Source organism: Sylvia atricapilla, chromosome 3 (genome assembly GCF_009819655.1).
Source record: "Sylvia atricapilla isolate bSylAtr1 chromosome 3, bSylAtr1.pri, whole genome shotgun sequence".
NCBI lineage: Eukaryota > Metazoa > Chordata > Aves > Passeriformes > Sylviidae > Sylvia > Sylvia atricapilla.
The window spans coordinates 29,908,218-29,928,638 of NC_089142.1; the positions used below are offsets into that span (position 1 = coordinate 29,908,218).

At 36.7% G+C, this 20,421-nt stretch overlaps 1 protein-coding gene across 13 annotated transcripts in view; it reads left to right on the forward strand.

The window, feature by feature from the left end:
* Positions 1-20,421, forward strand: part of RIMS1 (regulating synaptic membrane exocytosis 1) — a 301,446-nt gene that overhangs the window by 234,150 nt on the left and 46,875 nt on the right. For 9 of the 13 annotated variants that reach the window (XM_066315004.1, XM_066315003.1, XM_066314990.1 and 6 more), the window contains 2 exons: positions 3,544-3,656; positions 12,353-12,519. The exons of the other annotated variants lie outside the window; for them this stretch is intronic. In XM_066315004.1, coding sequence (XP_066171101.1) covers positions 3,544-3,656; positions 12,353-12,519 — 280 coding nt within the window. The remainder of the gene's footprint in view (positions 1-3,543; positions 3,657-12,352; positions 12,520-20,421) is intronic. 13 annotated transcript variants of the gene reach the window in all.

Sequence of the window (20,421 nt, forward strand, 5' to 3'; positions counted from 1 at the left end):
GTACAGAGAAGGCTTTGGTCCTATACAAGCACTGCTCAGCAATTGTTAAAACCCTGATGTGTTATCAACACTTAGACACAGCTAGAAGAACAGGCAGCTGTGAAGAAAACTGCCTCCATCCCAGCCAGACCCAGTACACCTGGAATTACAGGAGTCAGATGGGTTTATACATAGATTAATGGAATTGAAATATAACATTTTGATTCCATTCATATGTCTGTCTTTTCTCTCCTGCATGGCTTGATTGTTTATGTACATCATTGGTGTTAACCTTCATGTGGTTTATTAGTAGTAAGCTTTGGCTATAAAGCTGCACCCTTTATTTAAGCAGTCTGATCAATGAGTTCTCTCAATTACTTTTACGCTGATCAATCTCACATCTGAATCATCAGCCCTTGAAGAGGTGGGAGTTACAGCTCTTTGAAGTGTGACTTCTGACACCAGAGAATAACATGTTGACACAATGGATATTGGTTGTGGTTGTACCACTATTTTGAGCCACCAATGGTAAATCTTCATATTTTAATTCTAGAGCCACTATAGAGTGTAAAGGTCTTGGAATTATAGTGCTTTGATCTGTAAATTGCTGTGTAGTTCTATCTCTCAAGACCTTCAGGAAAAGCACTCTGTAAATAGTGATGTCCTAAAAGAAAGTAGATCCATATTTTCCTAAGAGGGAGGCTAAGTAATTTTTATGTCAAGTTTTTGTTACCTGTGGTAACCAGCCATTTTCCAAGAAAGCAATGTGATCATACGGTGTTGTTACCTATGGTTGTTACAGTTTTGCTAATGTGCTTTTGCTCCCATGTTAGACTTTTTTCTGCTTCTCATGATTAACATGTAAAGGTTTTACCAAGCCACTAGTCAGGCAGAGAAAATTTTCCATCACAGAACTGAGCTACGTTCAACATATGCTCGGATGTGCATGGTAAACAAAGCTAGAAAGAACACAGTTGGATTTTCTAGAGTAGATTCATGCAACTGCATGCTTAGAAATACATTCACAGCTAAATTGCATTGTACTTCATGGACAAAATCAAAATTCTCTGTTAGAGAATTTAGATTTACTTCATAGTCCTCATTAATTGTTCTCACATTCTTTGATATACATATATATATATATATATATAAAGGAAAAACCAGAACATAAACAAGTTAAGCTTAAGGATTAAAACATAACAAAAAACAAGAATTAAAGAATTAAGATGTAATATTTACTGAGTCTTTACTGAAATAATAACCTCTGAAATAGCATTTCATTACATAATAGAATATTCTTTCTAAGGTATCACAGGTAATATCGGGTAACATATCATATATATTATTTAGTATAACATACAGTTGACAGGTGAAGGACCTAAAATTCAAACAATGAAAGGGTAATGATTAGTGACTCTAATCTGTGCACCATACACATGTAGGGCTAAATTTTTAAAGGGGTCTCATTTTTCCCTTTGATTTCATATCCTCAGCTTGTTTCATGCATGTATGACAGGATTAAGATACACATTTTTTTACTTCAGTCCTTAATTGATCTATCTTAATCCTTTCATATCTGTCCTTAAAATAAGAGGCCATCTTTAAAAATTTCACCTAAAGTGCTCAATTTTGCCTTCAGATACCTCCATGCAACTTCCATTGAAGTAATTGGAGCTGTGCCTGCATATCTGATGGTGGAACTGGACTCATTGCAATTAAGGTACACATTTACTGACATAATTAGTCATCTGGAATAATTGCTGGGCCCAGTGAGACATTCTGCCTGTGCAGAATTTGCTAAATTGGATTCTGCATATGGGAGATTGAAGATAATGATAACTTTATTTCATGCCTTAAATCTGTAGTTGTAGCAGAATTGTATTGTAGTTTATTGTACTTAAATTTCTTATTTTTAAACAAGAAATGTGGAAGGAATCCACAATGATGCCTTTATATAATATTTTCATACCCAACCAGCACACAGACATTCTATCATTTCTATGAGCAAGTTACAAATGGTATGTGCAGGCACAAATGTGATTTGTGCAGTACTTTATAGTTTAAAATATCCAATTCTGAGTGTACTGGGGGTTTTTGGTTTGGGTTTTTTTTTCTTTTTGTTTTTGGTTTTGTTTTTTTATCTTATATCTTTGTGCTGGCAAAGCACAGACAAAAAAAAATCTGTAAATAATGCTACGGTGAACTAACAGCATAAAAGCCACACATAAGAAATTTAGTACCTCTTAATTGAAAATACAAAGAGTACTTATTTCCCAGTAATTTAAAATTCTCTGTGTTTTGTGATTGCAAGTTGATTACATGCAGCTTTAATATAGCTACCTCTCTCCTGTCACTGATCTGGAGAAAGGCTCTTTGACTTATACAAGTAGTTGTTTTTGTAGAGAGAGATATAAATCCATGGTTGGCACAAAAGCAGAAGATTTTGTGGAGGTTGCCTCAAATAAAATTAGATTTGTGACACATAAAAAATTCCAACTTAAAATAAGTTCTTCTGAGATGTTATAACCTGTTAAACCACCATGAACATAATGAATACTCCTGTGATTTAGAATAGTTACTGATAAATATTTGGGTCTGGTTCTAGAACTGTTAAAAAGTGCCAGTTTTCATGGTATTGATGTATTGCTTTGAATTTAAAATGCTATGAAGTTAAAGAATAGCAAAATATATAGATCCCTCTGAAATTTACTCACTACCACAAGACTTAAGTTACTTGGAGGAAGCCTTGGCCTAGGGGCTCTTACACCACCCTCTCTGTTAGTGCAAGGTCATCTGCCTGTGGCAGGCACAGCCAATATTTGTTGCCATAACTTGTTCAACTTGAAGAAGATGTACTTTATAGCACCACAATTCCTTAAAGGTGCAAGATGTCTGTTTTTAAAGAGACATTGACATATGGAAGTTGAAAACATAAGAACAAATAATTATTTGAACTAAAGGTAATCATTACAAAGTAGTGATTTTAAAGGAGGTCTTGTTAAAAAACTCAAAACTACTAGAAAATGACTGTGGTTTTGATATGACTGGTTGAATAGAGAAATTATTCCTTTCAAATAGTCTTAGCCATGTTAAACTACTATGTTTTAAGGTAGTAGGAGGAGTTAATTACTTTAAAAATAAATTTTATTACCTGTTTAATGAATTAATTCTTAGAATGCTACTCTAATATTTTCTACAATTAAAAAAGCACATGCTTAGATGATCATGGATTTACATCCCCTGCATCCAGAATATTTAACAGGTTTATAATTCAACTACCACCTAAATTTTTTTCACTCTTTTCATATCTGTTGCATCAGCTTGATTATGTGTATAAATTGGGATGTCTCCCCATTTTCAGGTAAAGACTCTGGCAATGAAAGTGACTGATTTCTTGACATTAGTGTTCCTTTGTTCTGTGTTTACACCCTGCTCGTTCTACATGTTTGTACTTTTCTTTGTTTTGTTGAAATGGAAATAAGCTAAAATTTTTTGCTAAACCATTTGTTTTTTCCCCAAACTTTTTCTCTATTTTTAATTGATTTTCATTGTGTGTTTTTGCAGCAAGCTTAGTAGTGGAGGAGCGAACGAGACAGATGAAAATGAAAATGCACCGTTATAATCAGACATCAGGGTCTGGTTCTAGCCAAGAACATGAGCGTGAGCAATACACCAAGGTAAAGTCAGTAGTCTTGGAATGATACTTTGGCTTGAAAATTGAAGGCATAAACTTGTTTATTTATATTATGTAACCTTCAAGAATACTGTATTTTAAAGCCTAACAGAAATGTCTTCAAGTAATACCTTTTTAGCATCATTTTTGCCCCCATCTGGCGTGCATTAGATTGAGTCTTTGACATCAACTCAAATGAATCTGTAAAAACCAAAATACTTAAAAACTAATTCAGGTGAGAAAGATCCTTCAACAGCTGTTAAAAAGAGACTTATCACATCTAGCTTAGGAAGTCCTCAGACTTCCAGTCCCTAAAGTTTGGAAAAGTAGGCCATGAAAGAGTAGGTTGGCCCTTGTTGCTGTCTGATGTGTGGAGAGCTATACAGAACTAGGTTCAATCCCATGCTGACGTTCTCGTATTTGTTTAATTTTTTTGCATCCTAATAATGTCAGAGATAAAGTATTTCCTTTCTTGAAGTGCCTAATGATTACTTCAATTTCCTTTCCTAATAAAAAGCATAAAGAGTTTCTGTGATAATGGAATATATTGAAATTGTGTTAATGAAGTTGTATAGAGGGATTTTGTTTTCTTGATAAGGCTAAAATGATAGCCCATAACTTTGTAATTTAAACTGTATAGGGTTCTAAGCAAACTGATGAAAATGTCTTGCACATCTGCACTGCTGTTTACAATTCAAGCTGTGAGGAGCTGAATGCTCCTGGACATACAGGTTAAAATAATGTATAAGTGAGGTACTCATCTAAAACAAAATCACAAATTTACTTAGGAATGGTTAAATAGGAAATTTGGCGACCAGCTTTTAATAGCTGACATATTTGAAAAATTGGTTCAAGATCTTGTTGCAATTAAATATACAGACAACTTAAGTAAGAACTTAAATGAAGAGTTGTCAGGAAGAGAAGGAAGAGAAACAAGAGAAATGAGACCTTGGGTCCTTAATGGCCAAATTGTGAGATATCAGTACTATTAAAAAAGCTCAACAGCTGGAGTGGAAATTTCTAAGGAGATCCTCTATCAGAAGCAAGAAATTGTTTAATTAGGACGGCTCATTTGCTACTGGGCTTGCTGTTATCTTCCGAAGAGGTCCACTCAGGGCAAGAGGGCTAGATGCAGTGCATCTCTGTCATACTTCCAACCACGTTAGAAAAAAAATAGTCAAAATGAGGTTGATAAAATCTTCATGAGAGAGATAAAATGCAATCTGAGGATTTTGCCAGGATGACCAGAGACCAGAGTCAAAGGCCAGGTTTTTGAGTTAGATTATATGTGCTTACAGACTGATTGAAATTTGTGTGTTTATCATTCTGAAACATATTTTTTAATCCTAATATTTATGATAAGCAACCTTTCTGGCTCTTCAATATGTTTTTCCTATTTGATCAGCATAGATCCAATGTATGGTTAAATAGTTGTTAGAAAACATTAACCTGCAATGTTACGAATTTCTCTTATCCTTAGAACCTCCAGTTTTGTAGGATCTTCTTTTGGTTTTAAATGCGTGTGGAAAATCAAAATTGAAACCATGACAAGTACTAAATCAAAAGAACACTGAAAATATTCCATTCAGAATTTTTTCTTCTAAAAGTATGAAGAAAATTTTGAAGAAACAAGTTCTCTGTTAGTTGTTATAGAGAAATATTTATGGAGTACCTTGTGTTCTGTACTTTTTTGCCTGCTAAAACAGTAAGGATTGCCATGGACTTTAAATCTTTAACTTTTCATGTATTTTCTACATGATAATTTTTGACTCCTAGATAAGATGGTTCAACATAGAATTAAGCTTTAACTTAATTTTTAAGTGCTAAGAAAGAATTGTGTTAGCCCATTCTAACACTCCATGATATTCAGTGATGTGGTTGTTTGCTTCATTTCACTATGGTGATAGTGATCACTTTAAAAATGTTACCAAAGCAAACCTTATTCTACTGTCTTTCTCTGTACTGAGAAAATGGTGAAAGAATCAAGAAAATAATCAATACAGATGAAAATCTGGACAGTTGTAATGAAAATGTAGTATGTCAAATCAGCTATTGTGGTAAAGCTGACGACTGAGATTTCTCAGAACTGAAGACTGTACCCAATTTCTGCTGCCAAAATTTGTGAAAAGTCTTTGAAAGCTGCAGAAATAAGACTTACTTTAAATAAAAAAATAAAAAATATTAAGTGGTATAATAGACATTCTGGAATACTGAAAAAGAAATATTAACTGACTATTAAAGAAATAAGAATTGCAGGTAGAGTTTTTCCCTCTTTAACCAAAACACTTTCCTTCCCAAATAGCAGTGTTCACCTGCTGCTCCAGAAAATAAACATATTTATCAGAAAAATTATGCAGTGCTGAACATTGAGAAAATAGTCCATTCTGCATTTCAGAGCAATCAGCTCACATGGATTTGATTCTTCCAATATTTTTGCATTTGCAAATCTGCCTGGTTTACTACACACAAAATTCTCTAAACCTTTCAAAAATTTTCCTTCAGTATGGGACTGGATCATATTTGCGTTGGTTAATTATACCCATACAGAATAATTCCTGAAAGTTAAATAAGTTTTCTCTTATATTGAAACAAGTCATTTTTAAACAGAGATATTGTAACTGGTCCTTTGCAATTTCCAGTCAATTTCTTATGCATTACAGTTTCAGAATTTTTCCCATTCAGTTTTTCAATTTTCTAGTTTCAGTAAGCAAGCAAAAGTTTTCCAAGCATGCACCATGAAAATTTCAATTTTGACCGTCCATTAATGGATGTTGAAGAGGTATTTTGATGGATTTTGAATAGATAACTATGTGCCCTGCAACATTTACATACATCTTCATGGCTATTCCACTCTGGTTTGAGACTTCCACAGAGTTCACATCCTTATTTCCTCCCAGTACATTGGAAAGACTCCATAATGTATGTGAAACTGTTAACTCCTAATAAGGAAAAAAAAGATTTAAAAAAACCACCAGAGATCTGGGGATTTGTCAAAAGTGTTTCAAGAAGAGCTTTGAACGTGTCTGCCTTTCTTATATATTGGTAAGGCTGTAGTGGCTAATATGCATATATTTGTGCTGTTCAGTGCCTGAGAGAATCAAAGCATTTAGTGGCATAATTCCACTAATTTGCACAGAGGTGAATTGCAGTGTAACTCATTTAGCCTTTTAATTCAAAATACACTAAGTTTTTTTTTATTCCAGATGCCACACATAGAACACAACCACCATGCTGCAGCTGCTCCAGCTTTCCATTTTTTTGGAAGTTCTGTTTATTCGAGAGAGTTACTGATTAGAGCACTGTAGTATGTACTTAAAAAGGATATCACTCTATATTTAGATGCACTACTGACTTAAGACTGTATGTGATTGAAAAGGATTTAGTATAAAAGTGTAATCATGGCATTTGTTCAGCGGCCCTATGGAATTAACTCAATAGTTACTGTCTTAACTCTTATGTGTTAACAGTTAATGTCTGAAGCAGGTCTGAGTAGGATTCTTGGGCTGGTAGGAGACTGATAATGTTTTTATGTCATGCTGGGTAAGGCATCTATCTAGGGCTGTATATAGAAAATGCTTTTGGAAATAGATGTGGCATCTTCTTTTGGTCCTCTTCACCCACCTTGAAGAAAAAATTCTATATTTCATATTAAGATGGCAGTCACTCCAGTACTGGCTGGATTTCACAACATTTAGTGAGTTCCATTTATTTGACCTGTAGGCTTCACTGCAGTTTCCTCATGGTTTGACTTGCTCATTTTTACTGTTCCCTGTTCAGAAGTCGAGCAGTGTTCATAGGAGTTGGATACAATTATAGGGAGAGTTCTGCAGAACTGTGTTTAGTGGGCTGTGAACCATGGCCTGAGCTGCTCCTAGGACAGAAACTGGTGGGTGTCAGTGATGAGTCCTAAACACCCTAAGGTGCCAACTGCTGGGCTGTGAACACCAGCAGAATTCAGAGGAGCCCAATGTGAGCAATCATAAAACTCAATGTGTTTAGTGCAGGATTTTGTCTTACAAAATTCCTCATTAGAGCCTCTCAAAAGATAGCTGCGATCTCAAGACTTATACAAGTCCCTGGATGAATCTGTGCATCTGGTCTGGATTTCTCTTTCCTCATGTTAATGACCTCATTTTAAAGCCCATTTTATTTTCTCACTTCATTTCCTCATTTTAAGTGCATAATGAGGTATATATTTGTCAAGGTTAGTCACCTGGGGCTTTTTTTGTAGTCAAAGAACAGCACACTCATTTAATTTTCAAAGCACTGAACTCTTGTATTCTTCATGGTTTTGGCAGTTAAATCTAGAAATATAAATACTTTCATATTAGAAATACTTTCTAATACAAAAGATAATCCAATGGATTGTTAAATGACTTCTAAGATGTGCCTTATAATCAGTAATATTGCTAACATTGTTAGTCATTAAGGACCTGTAAAATTATTTGTGAGGTACACTCTTTGGGTTTGTGTCTATGCTCTTCCCATGGATGTTAACACATCTGCAGTTCATCATACCCCTTTTTTCTCCTTTTGCTGGTGTGCAAGAATCAACAGTTCCACAGGTGGTAACTTGAACGGAAGAACTGCATTCAGCTGTTCATAGACTTCTGGTTTTGTAATGCAGGCAAGGACCGTGCAGATATTTTTTGGCATTTGAAACTAGCTGCTATTAATGTTTAAAAAAGCAAGACCTACTCTTTAGTAATTGCTATTGAAGTTGCTGCAAACTTCAGCGACTCTCCTAATGTGATAAACAGTGCACCTTGGAAAAGAAATGTTACATAAGCTTTAAGATATGGAGTTGAAAGAGAAGTGATTGCACTGAAAATATATTTCATTTTGATATAATGTTTAAATATAACATGTCAGGGAAACTTACTGCGAATATATGTGCAGTTGTAAAGAGCAGCAGTTTTCTGCTTTACAGAATTCTATAATTTTTTTTTTGAGCCCAGTTGGAAACCTACAGGCATTACTTCATTGCAGATACCATATAAGAGGATCTTAGCCCATATTATTTTTCTTCTGAATGGTACATTCAGGTGTATTGCAACAGTAAAATATTCTCATTTTAGTGAGCAATGCTTTGTGGTAGTGAAAGTATTTACTTCTCTATATATTTGAAGGAAAAAAATATTAACTTCAAAATTGCTTTCATTTTGTTCATCTGTTAGCTGAGATAACTATCAGACTGCATCAAAGGTAGGTAGGAAATTGGTAGGAAAACTTGTATGCCTCCTGTAGAAGTTGTTAAGAAGAATTAATTAGAAGCAGCAGGTATACAAAGGAAAAGCTAAATCCAGAAATAGTAGTAGTAAAATGTAAACTGTAGCATTCAGCATTAATTTTCAGCATCACTACTTTTTGTGCTGATCTCTGTTTCTGTGAAGGGAAAGGTTTTCATTTTCTTGGGAATCACAGCCCTGGTATACAGTATAAAGGGGTAGGAAAATCTCAGCCATGCCGTGAAAATGTGATTTAGGAAAGAGTGCTCCATGTTTTCTGCACTAGCTGTATGATTGCAATACAAGGCAAGTAGAAGACATTGATTCGGTTTTTTCTTTATGTCCCATCTCTCAGTAAAATTCTCTGTTTACCAACATGTGAAAAACTGTCTCTGAAGCCAGTACAAAACAATTCAATTTTTTCCACTGCTGGACTATAGGGAGCAAAACAGAGTGAGGATATCTATATAGCCTCACTTATTGGGGATGATACCTGGTCTGAAGACCCCTGCAATAGTAAATGGTTTCATATTGATGCTGAACTGTCTATTGATGGGGCTGAATCCAAACAGCCACTGATACACAAACTGGGACTTCTAACTTCTCTCCCAGTAACTAACTGATAAGCTGCCCAACCATGCTTGATGCTTTTCCTCTGCCTCTCTCCCCACTTTCACAGCCTATGTAGATACCCTATGAAAGGTGGAACACATTCAGTACAAGTGAAACAGAGGGACTTTGTGATGGTTCTGGTTCCAGAATTCCAACAGGTCTTCTTCATGACACACACAGTCCACCTATTCAATCATAACTTGAATGCTAAACAGGCAGATTCAGGTGTAGCTTGGAAAAAAGGCCAGCAATCTATACCTCCCTCAATACTTAGAAAAAAGGCTTCCAGCAGGATAGCTTCCAGAAGACACTGAATCTGGCCTTGGTGGTTCTCTTGATGGGGGAGTCTGCCTTCTCCAGCAGCATGTCATGGTTGCTCAGGGACCATTCTAAGTCTTCTACCACTGCAGGTTCACTGTATAAACTCTAAAACCAAAGACCACAAAAAGAATATGGATTTTGTGGTGACAAAGAGAAGTAATTTGACATTATAATGGCAGAGGGAAGAAGTCAAATTGTCTTCAGCAAATACAAATAAAGCATGGAGGGATATTTCTGAAACAGTCTGTTACTATCCTTAAGAAACCCCATGCATTTAAGAAAGATTGCTTGGTTATATTTTAAGCAAAGAATTTTTGAAACCTCAGCTTAAAGAATTATTTGTATATATAATCTCAATATAAGGGGTGAGTGAAATCCCTTTTTTACTGAAATCAACAGAAATTTTATTATTTAATGGGATGATATTGCAGATTGCAAATTTGTTTAGCTTAATGGAAAAACCAGATCAATCCATGTGTCCAGATGGTTTTTGTATTTTTACATGTCTCATTTAGAGATTCATTAGGAATTCTTTAGGAATTTTGCATAAAACATCTGTCTTGGGACTGGAGCAGTTTAACTTACACTGGAGAGAATTAACCGTTCCACTTTCTAGGCTCTGAATGTTTATATTTAGCCTAAGTAAAAAGGTTTCAAACTTGTATTCTTGATTTGAACTTTTTTTTATACTTTAGAAGGAAAATATGATATCTTATTATGAAACAGGTCAGATAAGAATTAGTATGCTTTGTGTTTCCATTTTGGAGTTACCATTTTGTCTTGCAGTCTGAAGGATAGCAATCACCAAAATTGTTTAACAGACTCAACAATCCATTAATGAAAGTTGACCTCCATAAACACGTCAGCGTAGTCTCACCTTAATGCCCATTGGGCATTTATATTCAGTGAAGTCACAAGTCACTTGTAAAGAGAACCTACCAATAAATTCCTGCTGTAGTTGAAAATATTTTTGAATATCGGTACTTGAGTCCTTTCTGTTACTCATTTTCTTCAAGTTATCTTTAATAAACCAGAGCTTTCTGTCCTGCAGATGTTTGTACTCAGCCACTGCAAGGCCCTCATGGGGTACTGCTTAGAGTTTTTGCTCAGCAGTGTTCTAATGCACACCTGAAAAACACACTGAGACAGAAAATTTATATAATCTGCATTTGTCCTGCAGATTTCTATATTTACAATTGATGCTTAGCATTGCTGTATTTCTTCCCCTTCTCTACTACTATTGACTTCCTGATTTTATCTTCAATGTTTTACCAAGAGGTTTTCAAGTATGCACAAGCATAGTTGCTGAAAGACACTGGAGCAAGAGAAGATTATCCTGACTTAAGGAGAGGAGACCTGATACATTCATCTGTACAAACTCAAGCTTGTGTTTGCCAGACTTTTGAAATTAAGTCATGGCATTTGCTAAGTGGCTCAGCCAGCAAAGTCAGAGTTTGGATATTCACAGACAGCCACAGATCTGTGAATGATTCATAAATAAACTTTTATGACTTGCAATTTTACAGAGCACAGTTCTGGAAAATGAACTCCCTAGAGTGTCATGTCAAAAATTGCCTAGTGCTCCTATGTGTTAATAGTTTTCCCATAATATACCCTGGGAAGTATGCCACTGGTTTAGTTGCTTTCTAGCCAAGAGTACCTTCCCCTAATGACAATGAGTTTTACTTTTGTGGGCCTGACAATTATTTAGTCCTCATATCTGTATGAGTGAAGATTTAGGTAAGTGGGACATTACTAGGACTGAAGCTTCCTTTCTCACCTGTCTAACTGATAATATGAGCAATGATGTAAAGCATGATGTAATAGATGGTGTGGTGTCACAGTTGGTTTTAAAAGCAAAGTAACTTCTACCCCTGTCCACATATTTCTCCTGCTGTGTCTTCTGCTAATTCTTAGGCATGTGCAGATGTAAAAGCAACAAGATCAGGGAACTGATCTGCTTGGAAATAAATACTGAGTATTTGCTGAGTTAGCTTTCTACCTAACTAATCCTCTAGTATCACAATACAAAGAGGCATTTTGAGACAGAAAATGTACTTCTTCTCTTTCTTCATAGAACTTAGGAACTGAAATCAGTCCCTAATAGCTTTGTGTAGCATTACATTTCATTCAGACTCATATGCAGTTCTATGTGCAGGTATTTTATAGCATATATTTTTAATATTTTAAAAATGAAAAAGTAGCAAAATGGTTGGTGTACATGTTCCTGAGATGCTGCATAGTTATTTCGTGTAAATATTTCATTATTGTGGTTCTAGTGTGCTGAATAAACAACAGCCTATTTATTTTCCAAAGTGTTCTTTTATTCCAAGTATATTCTTTAATCCATAAATAACCTGTTTGATTTCTGCACTAGACATAAAGGCATTATTTAATGTAGGCATTTCTTTGAATTTCAGACAATTTTTTTGTATCTAAAAGCAGTTAAAGGTAATTGTCATGCTTAGGTCATGTGTTGTCACAATGAACATGTTCTGTTTTGATGAGACTCCTCACTCTTTCTTTTCTTGGTCTCTAGTATAACATACAAACAGATCAGTACAGAAGCTGTGATAACGTCTCTGCCAAATCATCAGATAGTGATGTCAGTGATGTGTCAGCCATTTCCCGAACCAGCAGTGCCTCTCGCCTCAGCAGCACAAGTTTTATGTCAGAGCAATCTGAGCGCCCTCGGGGCAGGATCAGGTGAGTTCTCCACACAGCTTTAATTGTGTAACACTGCCTCTTTCACTGAGTGCCATAATGCAACCAGAAATTCTTGAAACTAGATAACCACAGCGTAAGAATTTGTGAGAAATGTTACGCACATATAAACTGTCTTCCATGACTGGCCTAAGATGACAATATTTTTGCAGTTGTGCATCTAAAACAGAAAACAAACTTCCCATGAGGAGATGGCAGATGAATGTGTTTAACCCAGTTGAATTTGAACACAGGTTGTCCTCTCATTGGACAGTGGTGATTCTCAAGAATCAGTGTAATCAATATGTCAGTAAGGTATTACAGCAGAAGTATTACTAGATTTTTTAGTTAAACAGTTTTTCATAGAAGCTTTTTTTTCCTCACAGTATTTTTCCCTACCTACCTGCCTTTATTTTGCTGACTTCATGTATATGAGAAGTTACTAGATTTGGAACTATTATTCATATAGCAATTTTGATATATCTGGTTCAAAAGTAGTTTAAATAATTTACATTATCAATAATCAAATGCATCTTTTATTTGATACTAATCTATTCTGGGGTAAGGGCTTTTTTAGATGAACAGGTGGCTTTTTTGTTTTCATTTATCTTGATAACAAAACTCCCAGCAACTATAATGGCTGTAGGATTGGCTTGGTAGTCTTTGATTACATCTGCCAGTTCCTGAACTGTCAAAAATTTAACTTTAGGTGTTATAAAAAACAAGAATTATGAACTATAAAAAAAAAATATCCCTACTAGGAAATCTGCCTGATATAAGTCTGGAAGGCATCATTTACCACTCAGAACACTTCTAGACAGACTCAGTGTCTGAGATTAGATGCAAGAGTTTGGTATGTATATGCAAAAGCAAGGGAGGTTAGGAAAACTCAGAAACTGTCTTCTATGTCTGAGCTAGATCCACCTCATTTTCTTTTCAAGAATGTTCACAAGGGTACTTAAAGTCATGTTTCAGATTGGTGGAGGTGCAACTGGTGCAACCTGACAGCTGCAGTAATCCACAATTCAACAGAACACTGCAGTGGAACTGTAAATGTATTTAAAGTCATTTCAATTCATGTCTTTAAATGCTGCATTTCATTGTATCCTAGCTTTTTGGTATTTGACTTACAAGGGGTTTTTTTCATACCAAAATGCCTTATTTCACAGGCACAGAATTTTTTCTCAACTAGGCCCTCTCAGTGTTTTTGTCAGGTTCATCAAAAATATAATTTTTTTCTCCATAAATATGCCAACAGATTTTATCAGAAATTTTCCTTGAGTTCAGAATATCTGATCATAAATATCAGGACTGGGAGAACCAGTAATCTTGTGTGAGCCTGGCAAGGGTAAAACCTGGGGTCAAATCCTCAACTTCTTCCATTCTTAGGAGTAGCAGAGCACTTGGGGTACAGGATTGGGTGACCTAGTATACAAAGCCAATTGTCTGCAGTAGGAGTTCCAATTCAGCTTTACTCTAGACCAATAAAGTGAGATGTAATTGGAATTCAGATGCCTTCCCTTTCTGATACTGTCCACAGAATCTGTACCTCAGAAATTAGACACTTTATGGTTGCTTGCTTTATTCTTCTCTAAATTCAGGTAGTAGTTCTACAGTGAACAAAATGTGTAGCAATAATGTACAGTGCAGTTCTTTTAACAGAAATATGAGGAAGAAATTAAAAGATTGGAGAAAGGGTTGATTATATTAGGAACAATTTTTTTCATCTTGAGATTCATGCTGTATAACTTCAGCCTTAAAAGTTATGTATCTTGAGTGGAATTCACCTAAAAATAGGTATTTATTAAGTTATTTTTAGCTTGCCTAAACCTCCATTAAAAAGTAGAAAATACCTGTTAACTTGGATGCTTCACCTTGTCTTCAGACAGGTGTCAAAGGGAGGGAGATCATCCTTTTTTACCTTTCATTGTTGAAGAAACACTGAGTTGTTTGGATTGGTTGCTTTAAATTTTGACATTTAAGATTAAAAGGTTTCTTTCTGTCAATTACTAAAGTTTGGTAAAGGTCAAGGAATTAGAAGTTTTAAGTTCAAGTTTGATTAATGATTTGAAATTCAAATTTTATTTCTGCATCCAAAGAACCCAATGTTAACATAAGTCAAACAGGATGGGATAGGATGGGATGGCATTGTTGAGCAGGAAGAGTAGCATTTTTTGTCTGCCTGTTTTTGTCATTCTGAAACCACCTATCCAGCATCATCTTCATTTGGAAGTGTGTCAGGCCAGTGGCCATGACAACTGTGTGAGCATAATATTCTGTTTAAGGGCAAAGCTGTTTGGATTGCCTTTTTTATGCACCTACTGTAGTTCTCCTGATTTGTTCTAGAGAACAAAATTTGTTCTAGAGAACCTAGTGAGCATATAGAAACTCAAAGGCGATGCCTCAGTTCTAGCCATTTCACTAAATTAAGTCATTCAACAAGTATCCTTACCTTGAAGAGTAGTCTGAGGTTCAGATTAGTAACCTGAAGTGATTGATGCAAGTCCTAAATATTGGTATATAAAATAGCTTGTTGCTTTATAATTTGTTTAGCATTTTCAGGTGTGTGGTATAACAAATGGCTTTGCATGGATAAGCTACTCTATATATGCAATTAGTCCAGACTCTTTGTTGTTGCCATCCTGGGAAGTCTGGTTTAACTGCCATGCTCTCTAGTTGGAAATGAAGAAAAAAATATAAGGAATTTTTGGTGTGTGAACAGGAAGTTCTGTGACTTTTGATTTGAATTGGGATCAGATTTGAGAATTTGGAGTTGGTGTGTATTTGATGTGTGAAACCAAATTACCAGTCCTTCTTTACGAAGATTTGCTTTCATCAGTCATGGTCTTCATGCATTCCTAATACAGTCATGCAGTGCTTTGTGCCTGCACGTGTTGGGGACATTACTGTCTGTGTCTCTGAACATTTCTCACATCCTAAATGAAGCAGAAGGAAACTTTTTCATGATTTAATGGAAATGATTAATAAGTAAGAAACCATGATGATAAATCAGCACTGTATGGGCTTAATCAAATAAAGAAGCACATTTGCTGACTTGACTAAAAATTATGCCAAATTATGTCATTGTATCACTTTTCATTTGTAGTCTGTTTATACAGAGATACCTGGACTTCTTGGTGCTGTTAGCTGCAGGAACTGTCCTGCATGGTAAAGGTGAGGTGGAGGCTTCTGTTTTAGAGGAATAACAAGCTACCATAAGGTGTTTCGCTTAAATCCAATTTAATAAAATCCGCTAAATTTATGAAAGACTAAATAACATTTTTAAGGTGAATTTGTCTCACTGCATCTGGATTTCAAACAAATTGCCCCTGCATTAGGAATATTATTGTTATCTCTCATTTTAAATTTGAAAACCACATCTTATTAAGAATTGTGGTTTTTATCTTGATCAGTGTATGATATAATATCATTATGTCTGTGCCAAATTTTAATCTGTTTTTACACACTTTTAAAAATTGAATTCTTAACTGTAATTAAAATATTTTATATGAGCTTATCAAGGAAAGAGGATAATGTAATGAGCTGTAACAGTGGATTTAAACCAGTTCTAATTTATTTCACATGTTATGCCACGCCATTGAACAGCTTGTATCGCAGTCATTCAGTATATGGTTTTGGGGATTTATGCTCTCTGTATGTCACTGAAGTTTGTCACTGAATTGTCACTGCCAGACTCTACCTGACAAACATTTTCTTCCCTGATTTCCAGAACAGGATATACAACTTTCGTGTAGCTGTTGTTCTTTCAGTACACTGACGCTTAACTCTGGTACACTTGAGCTTTAACACAGGAACAGCAGAGTGGAGAAATGATGATTCGTGATCAAGTGAGGAAGTGGTTGATGGGTGGATGGGCAATGGCTGCAGAGAGATGGAGACAGCCAGGACCTCATAAACAAAAAAACAGGGCACAGAGGTGCCACCCAGAGTGTATGGACATGAAAAAGGATATGACTGGGAGAAGAGCATTTAGGGAAAGCTGTAATTCCTTTTCTGGGAAATTAGCACAAGTGTGTGGCTTTTCAGGTGTCCTGTGCTCTAAAGCATGGGGAACAAGCAAGAGGAATTAGAGATTTGTTGTGCAGCTGCAGGGCTGTGGTCTGTGGTCTCATCATGATCACAGAGATGTGGTGGGATAGATCATGTTGCTGGAGTGCTGCAATCCATGGAAGCACAGGGCAGGAGAGCAAGGAGGGATAGCAAACTCTTTGTGTGAGAGAGCAGAATATGCAGGGAGCTCTGCGTAGAGATGGGTGATGAACCAGCTGAGAGTTTATAGGTCAGGATGAGAGGCCCAGCCAATGTCATGATATTGTGGGTGTCTGCTATGAGCTTCCTGATCAGGAAGAGGAGTTGAAGCCTTACTTCAGTTGTAGGTTCTGGTTTTCATGGAGAACTTAAACCATCCTGGTATCTGATGGTTGAGCAGTGCAGTAGAGCACAAGTAATCTAAGAGATTTCTGGAGTGCACTGATGACTGGAGGGAAAATATAGAGCAAGAGCTCAGCAGATCATGATCTGATCAAGGAACATTTAAATAAACTGGACGTGTACAAGTTACTGGCATGTAATAAGGTGTACCCATGAATACTAAATGAGCTGGTGTTGACTGATGTCATTGCATGGCCAGTCAATCATCCTTGGAATATGGCACTCAGGATGTTCTTGAAGACTGGAAGAAAAATCATCACTACAGTCTTCAAAAAGGGAAAAGGACCTTGGAAACTATAGGCCTGTCAGCCTTAGCTCAACCTTTAGGCAGGTGATGGAAGAAATAATTGTGGAAACTATTTCCAAACATATATGTAGAGCAAGGGGGATTGTGGATAGTCAGCATGAATTGACAAAGGGCAAATTGAGCCTAACTGACCAGTCTGATTGCCTTCTTTCATTAGTTGACTAGCTTGATGGATGAAAGGAGAATATCAGATATTCTCTGACTTGTTTTTGGTAAGAAGTTCAACACCCTCTTCCAAAATACCCTTGTCGACAAACTGAGGAAATAACAACCTAGGTAAGTAAACAGTGAGGCAGATTGGAAACTGGCTGAATGCCAGGCTCAGGGGATTGTGACCTGTGACACAAAGTGCAGCTGGAGGCAAATCATTCGTGGTGTATGCCTGGGGTCAATATTACGGCAGTACTGTTTTACATCTTGGTTAGTATTTGGAATGATGGGGCAGAATGCACCCTCAGCAGGTTTGCAAACAGAGGACTGATAGGAATAGTTGATATAGTTAAGAGGATATGACATTATTCAGAGAGACCTCAACAGGATTGAGAAATGGGCCATTATTAACTCATTAAGTTCAACAAAGGAAATGAAAAATCCTGCCCCTGGGGAGCAGTAACCCCATGTGCAATTGCACCCTAGGGACCCACAGCTAGAATACAGTTCTGCAGCTGGAAAGCAGCTTTTCAGGAAAGACACTAGGATGTTTGTGGATGCTAAGATGAACCTGAGCCAACAATGCCTCCTTGCATTACAGAAGACCAACACCATCCTGGACTGCCTTAGGAAGACTGTTGCCAGCAGGCTGAGGAAGGTGATCCTTCCCCCTCAGTAGAGCTGAGTAGTTGTAGTGAGACACATCTGGAGTTCTAAATCCAGTGCTGGGCTCCCCAGTACAAGAGACATGGAGCTACTGGACAATGTCCAGCAAGGGGCCATGAAGATGGTGAAGGGGATTGGAGTATCTGTCATGCAAGGAGAGGCCAAGAGAGCTGAATGTCCACCCTGGAGTAGAGAAGGCTTAAGGAAGAGCTTACCATAAATGCCTGCAGAGAGGGACTAGAGAAAAAAGGCCAGACTCTTCTCAGTGAGAGGAGGAGCACAAACTGAAATAAGCCAAATCACACTAAGACATGAGAAAAACATTTTTTCTGCAAAATTTATTAAACACTGGAACAGGTGGTGCAGAGATTCTGCATGGTCCCAATGTCTGGGGATATCCAAACCCGAATGGGTTGAGGAACCTGCTCTTATCACACCTGCAAGTATGCAGGAGAGTTGGACCTTGCAATCTCCGAAAGTGTCCTCAAGCCTCACTTGTTCTGTGACTCTTTCAGATTTTCATTTCATGCTGCTTATTGTTGTGTTCTCCTGCACAAAATGCTCAGCATCTTTGATTTGGAACCAGGTGAAGTGACTGGAAGTTTGCCATCTAACTGAGGACAAATAGCAATGTTGAGCTGCAGTTCTGTCGAGGTGATGTAGCCAGAGGCCATTCTCTAGATTGGAGATGGACTTTCCAGAGGTTTTCTATCGTGCCATGTAGTACATTGCTGCTAGTTTGATACAGTTTATAGTGGTGAGTCTGAAGGATCTTATAGCTAGGGAGAGTCTGAAGGATCTTCTGACAACTTCTCAGGCTTCCCAGTGATGCTGCTTGTTTCGTCATAGATGTATGTGATGTGACTGGTGCAATACAGTTCACTCCTTCCCCCACCCTCTCTTTAGTCCAGGGCTGCAGCCACCCTTGTCAGCACACTGATTCACTAAAATGTAACACTACTGCACCACAAAGCCAGCTGAGAAAAGTTTTACTTCATGTCATAACTGTGAAGGAAAACAAGGTCTTTCATGCATTTGATGAGACTGAGGTCTGTGTTGAAATAAAGAAACCCACTCATTTCATGTTAATTACAAAAGTAATTAAAATCTTTATATTGAATTTGTGCTACAGTGACTAAGGGTGTAATCAAGATACTTTACTCATGAAAAAATGAAATGTATAATCTTTTAATTATTGATGTATATATTGCTAACAGAACTACTGGAGGCAACAACAGAAGGACACTAAAGCTTCATTATTAATTCATCATTAACACTGTAGCTTCATTATTAATTCAATATTAACTAATCAATAAAAGTAAATCACCTGGAAAATGGAAACAAATTCACGAATAATTTCAGACTGGCTTTGTGGAGGATTTTCACTATGCCACACTCATTATCTAAACCTGGGAGAAGATCCTGAAAATGTGTGGAGTATAACACATCTTTTGTACACTGCCTAAGTTTGATCCCATATTTCTTATCAAACCAATGTAAGGGCAAGTTCACATTATATAAAGAAAGGGCTGAGCTATATAAATTTGCAGTGGATTATGCAGCGCTGGAGCCTAACATAAGAGGGTTCTATTTGTGTATACTAGGTTAAATTGGGTATCCATAGGGTTCATAGCTCTCAATACTGGTATTCTGTATAAAAGTAAATGTTATTTTAATTGTTTAAGGTGTTATCAACCCAGATCCTTGTCTGGAAAAGGAGACATCATGTACTTGGAATCAAGGTGGTTCCTCATTTTTGGATTCTGAGAGCCTTGAGGGTGTCATACTAGAAGAAGTAGTAGATCATCTTGTGTGCTGTATGTGCTGTGGCACTGCCACGCAGATTTAAAACACCCAAAGCCTTGCATGCCTCATGGATGCCTAGCTGTGTGCCATCTGGTAACAATGATCACAGTGCTCGGCAGTGTGCTGAGCTGGGTCTCTTGCTCAGAAGTAGACATTAGCAATAGATGAAGAGCTGGATCCTATCAAATACAAGTCTCCATAGTTTCATAGACTGTGGTGTGGCAGTATCAGTCTGCATCACATTGAGAGCTGGTCCTCAAATGGCATTTTCAAAGGGGTGTTCCTGTGATTTCTGCTTAAATTCTGCCATGTGCAGCATTTCAAAGCATCACTGTGGAAAGTCTGTTCCATATTTCTCAGGCCTAAAGCACCACAGAGTCAATTACATACCTGCAGCTGTGGCAGAAATTAATTTGGTTGAATATATATTCACTTATGAATCAGAATAACCTTTTCATTTGTCACATTTCTAAACAATCTTGAACCAAATTCTCATTTGCTGTTTATCTTTCATAGTATACCTG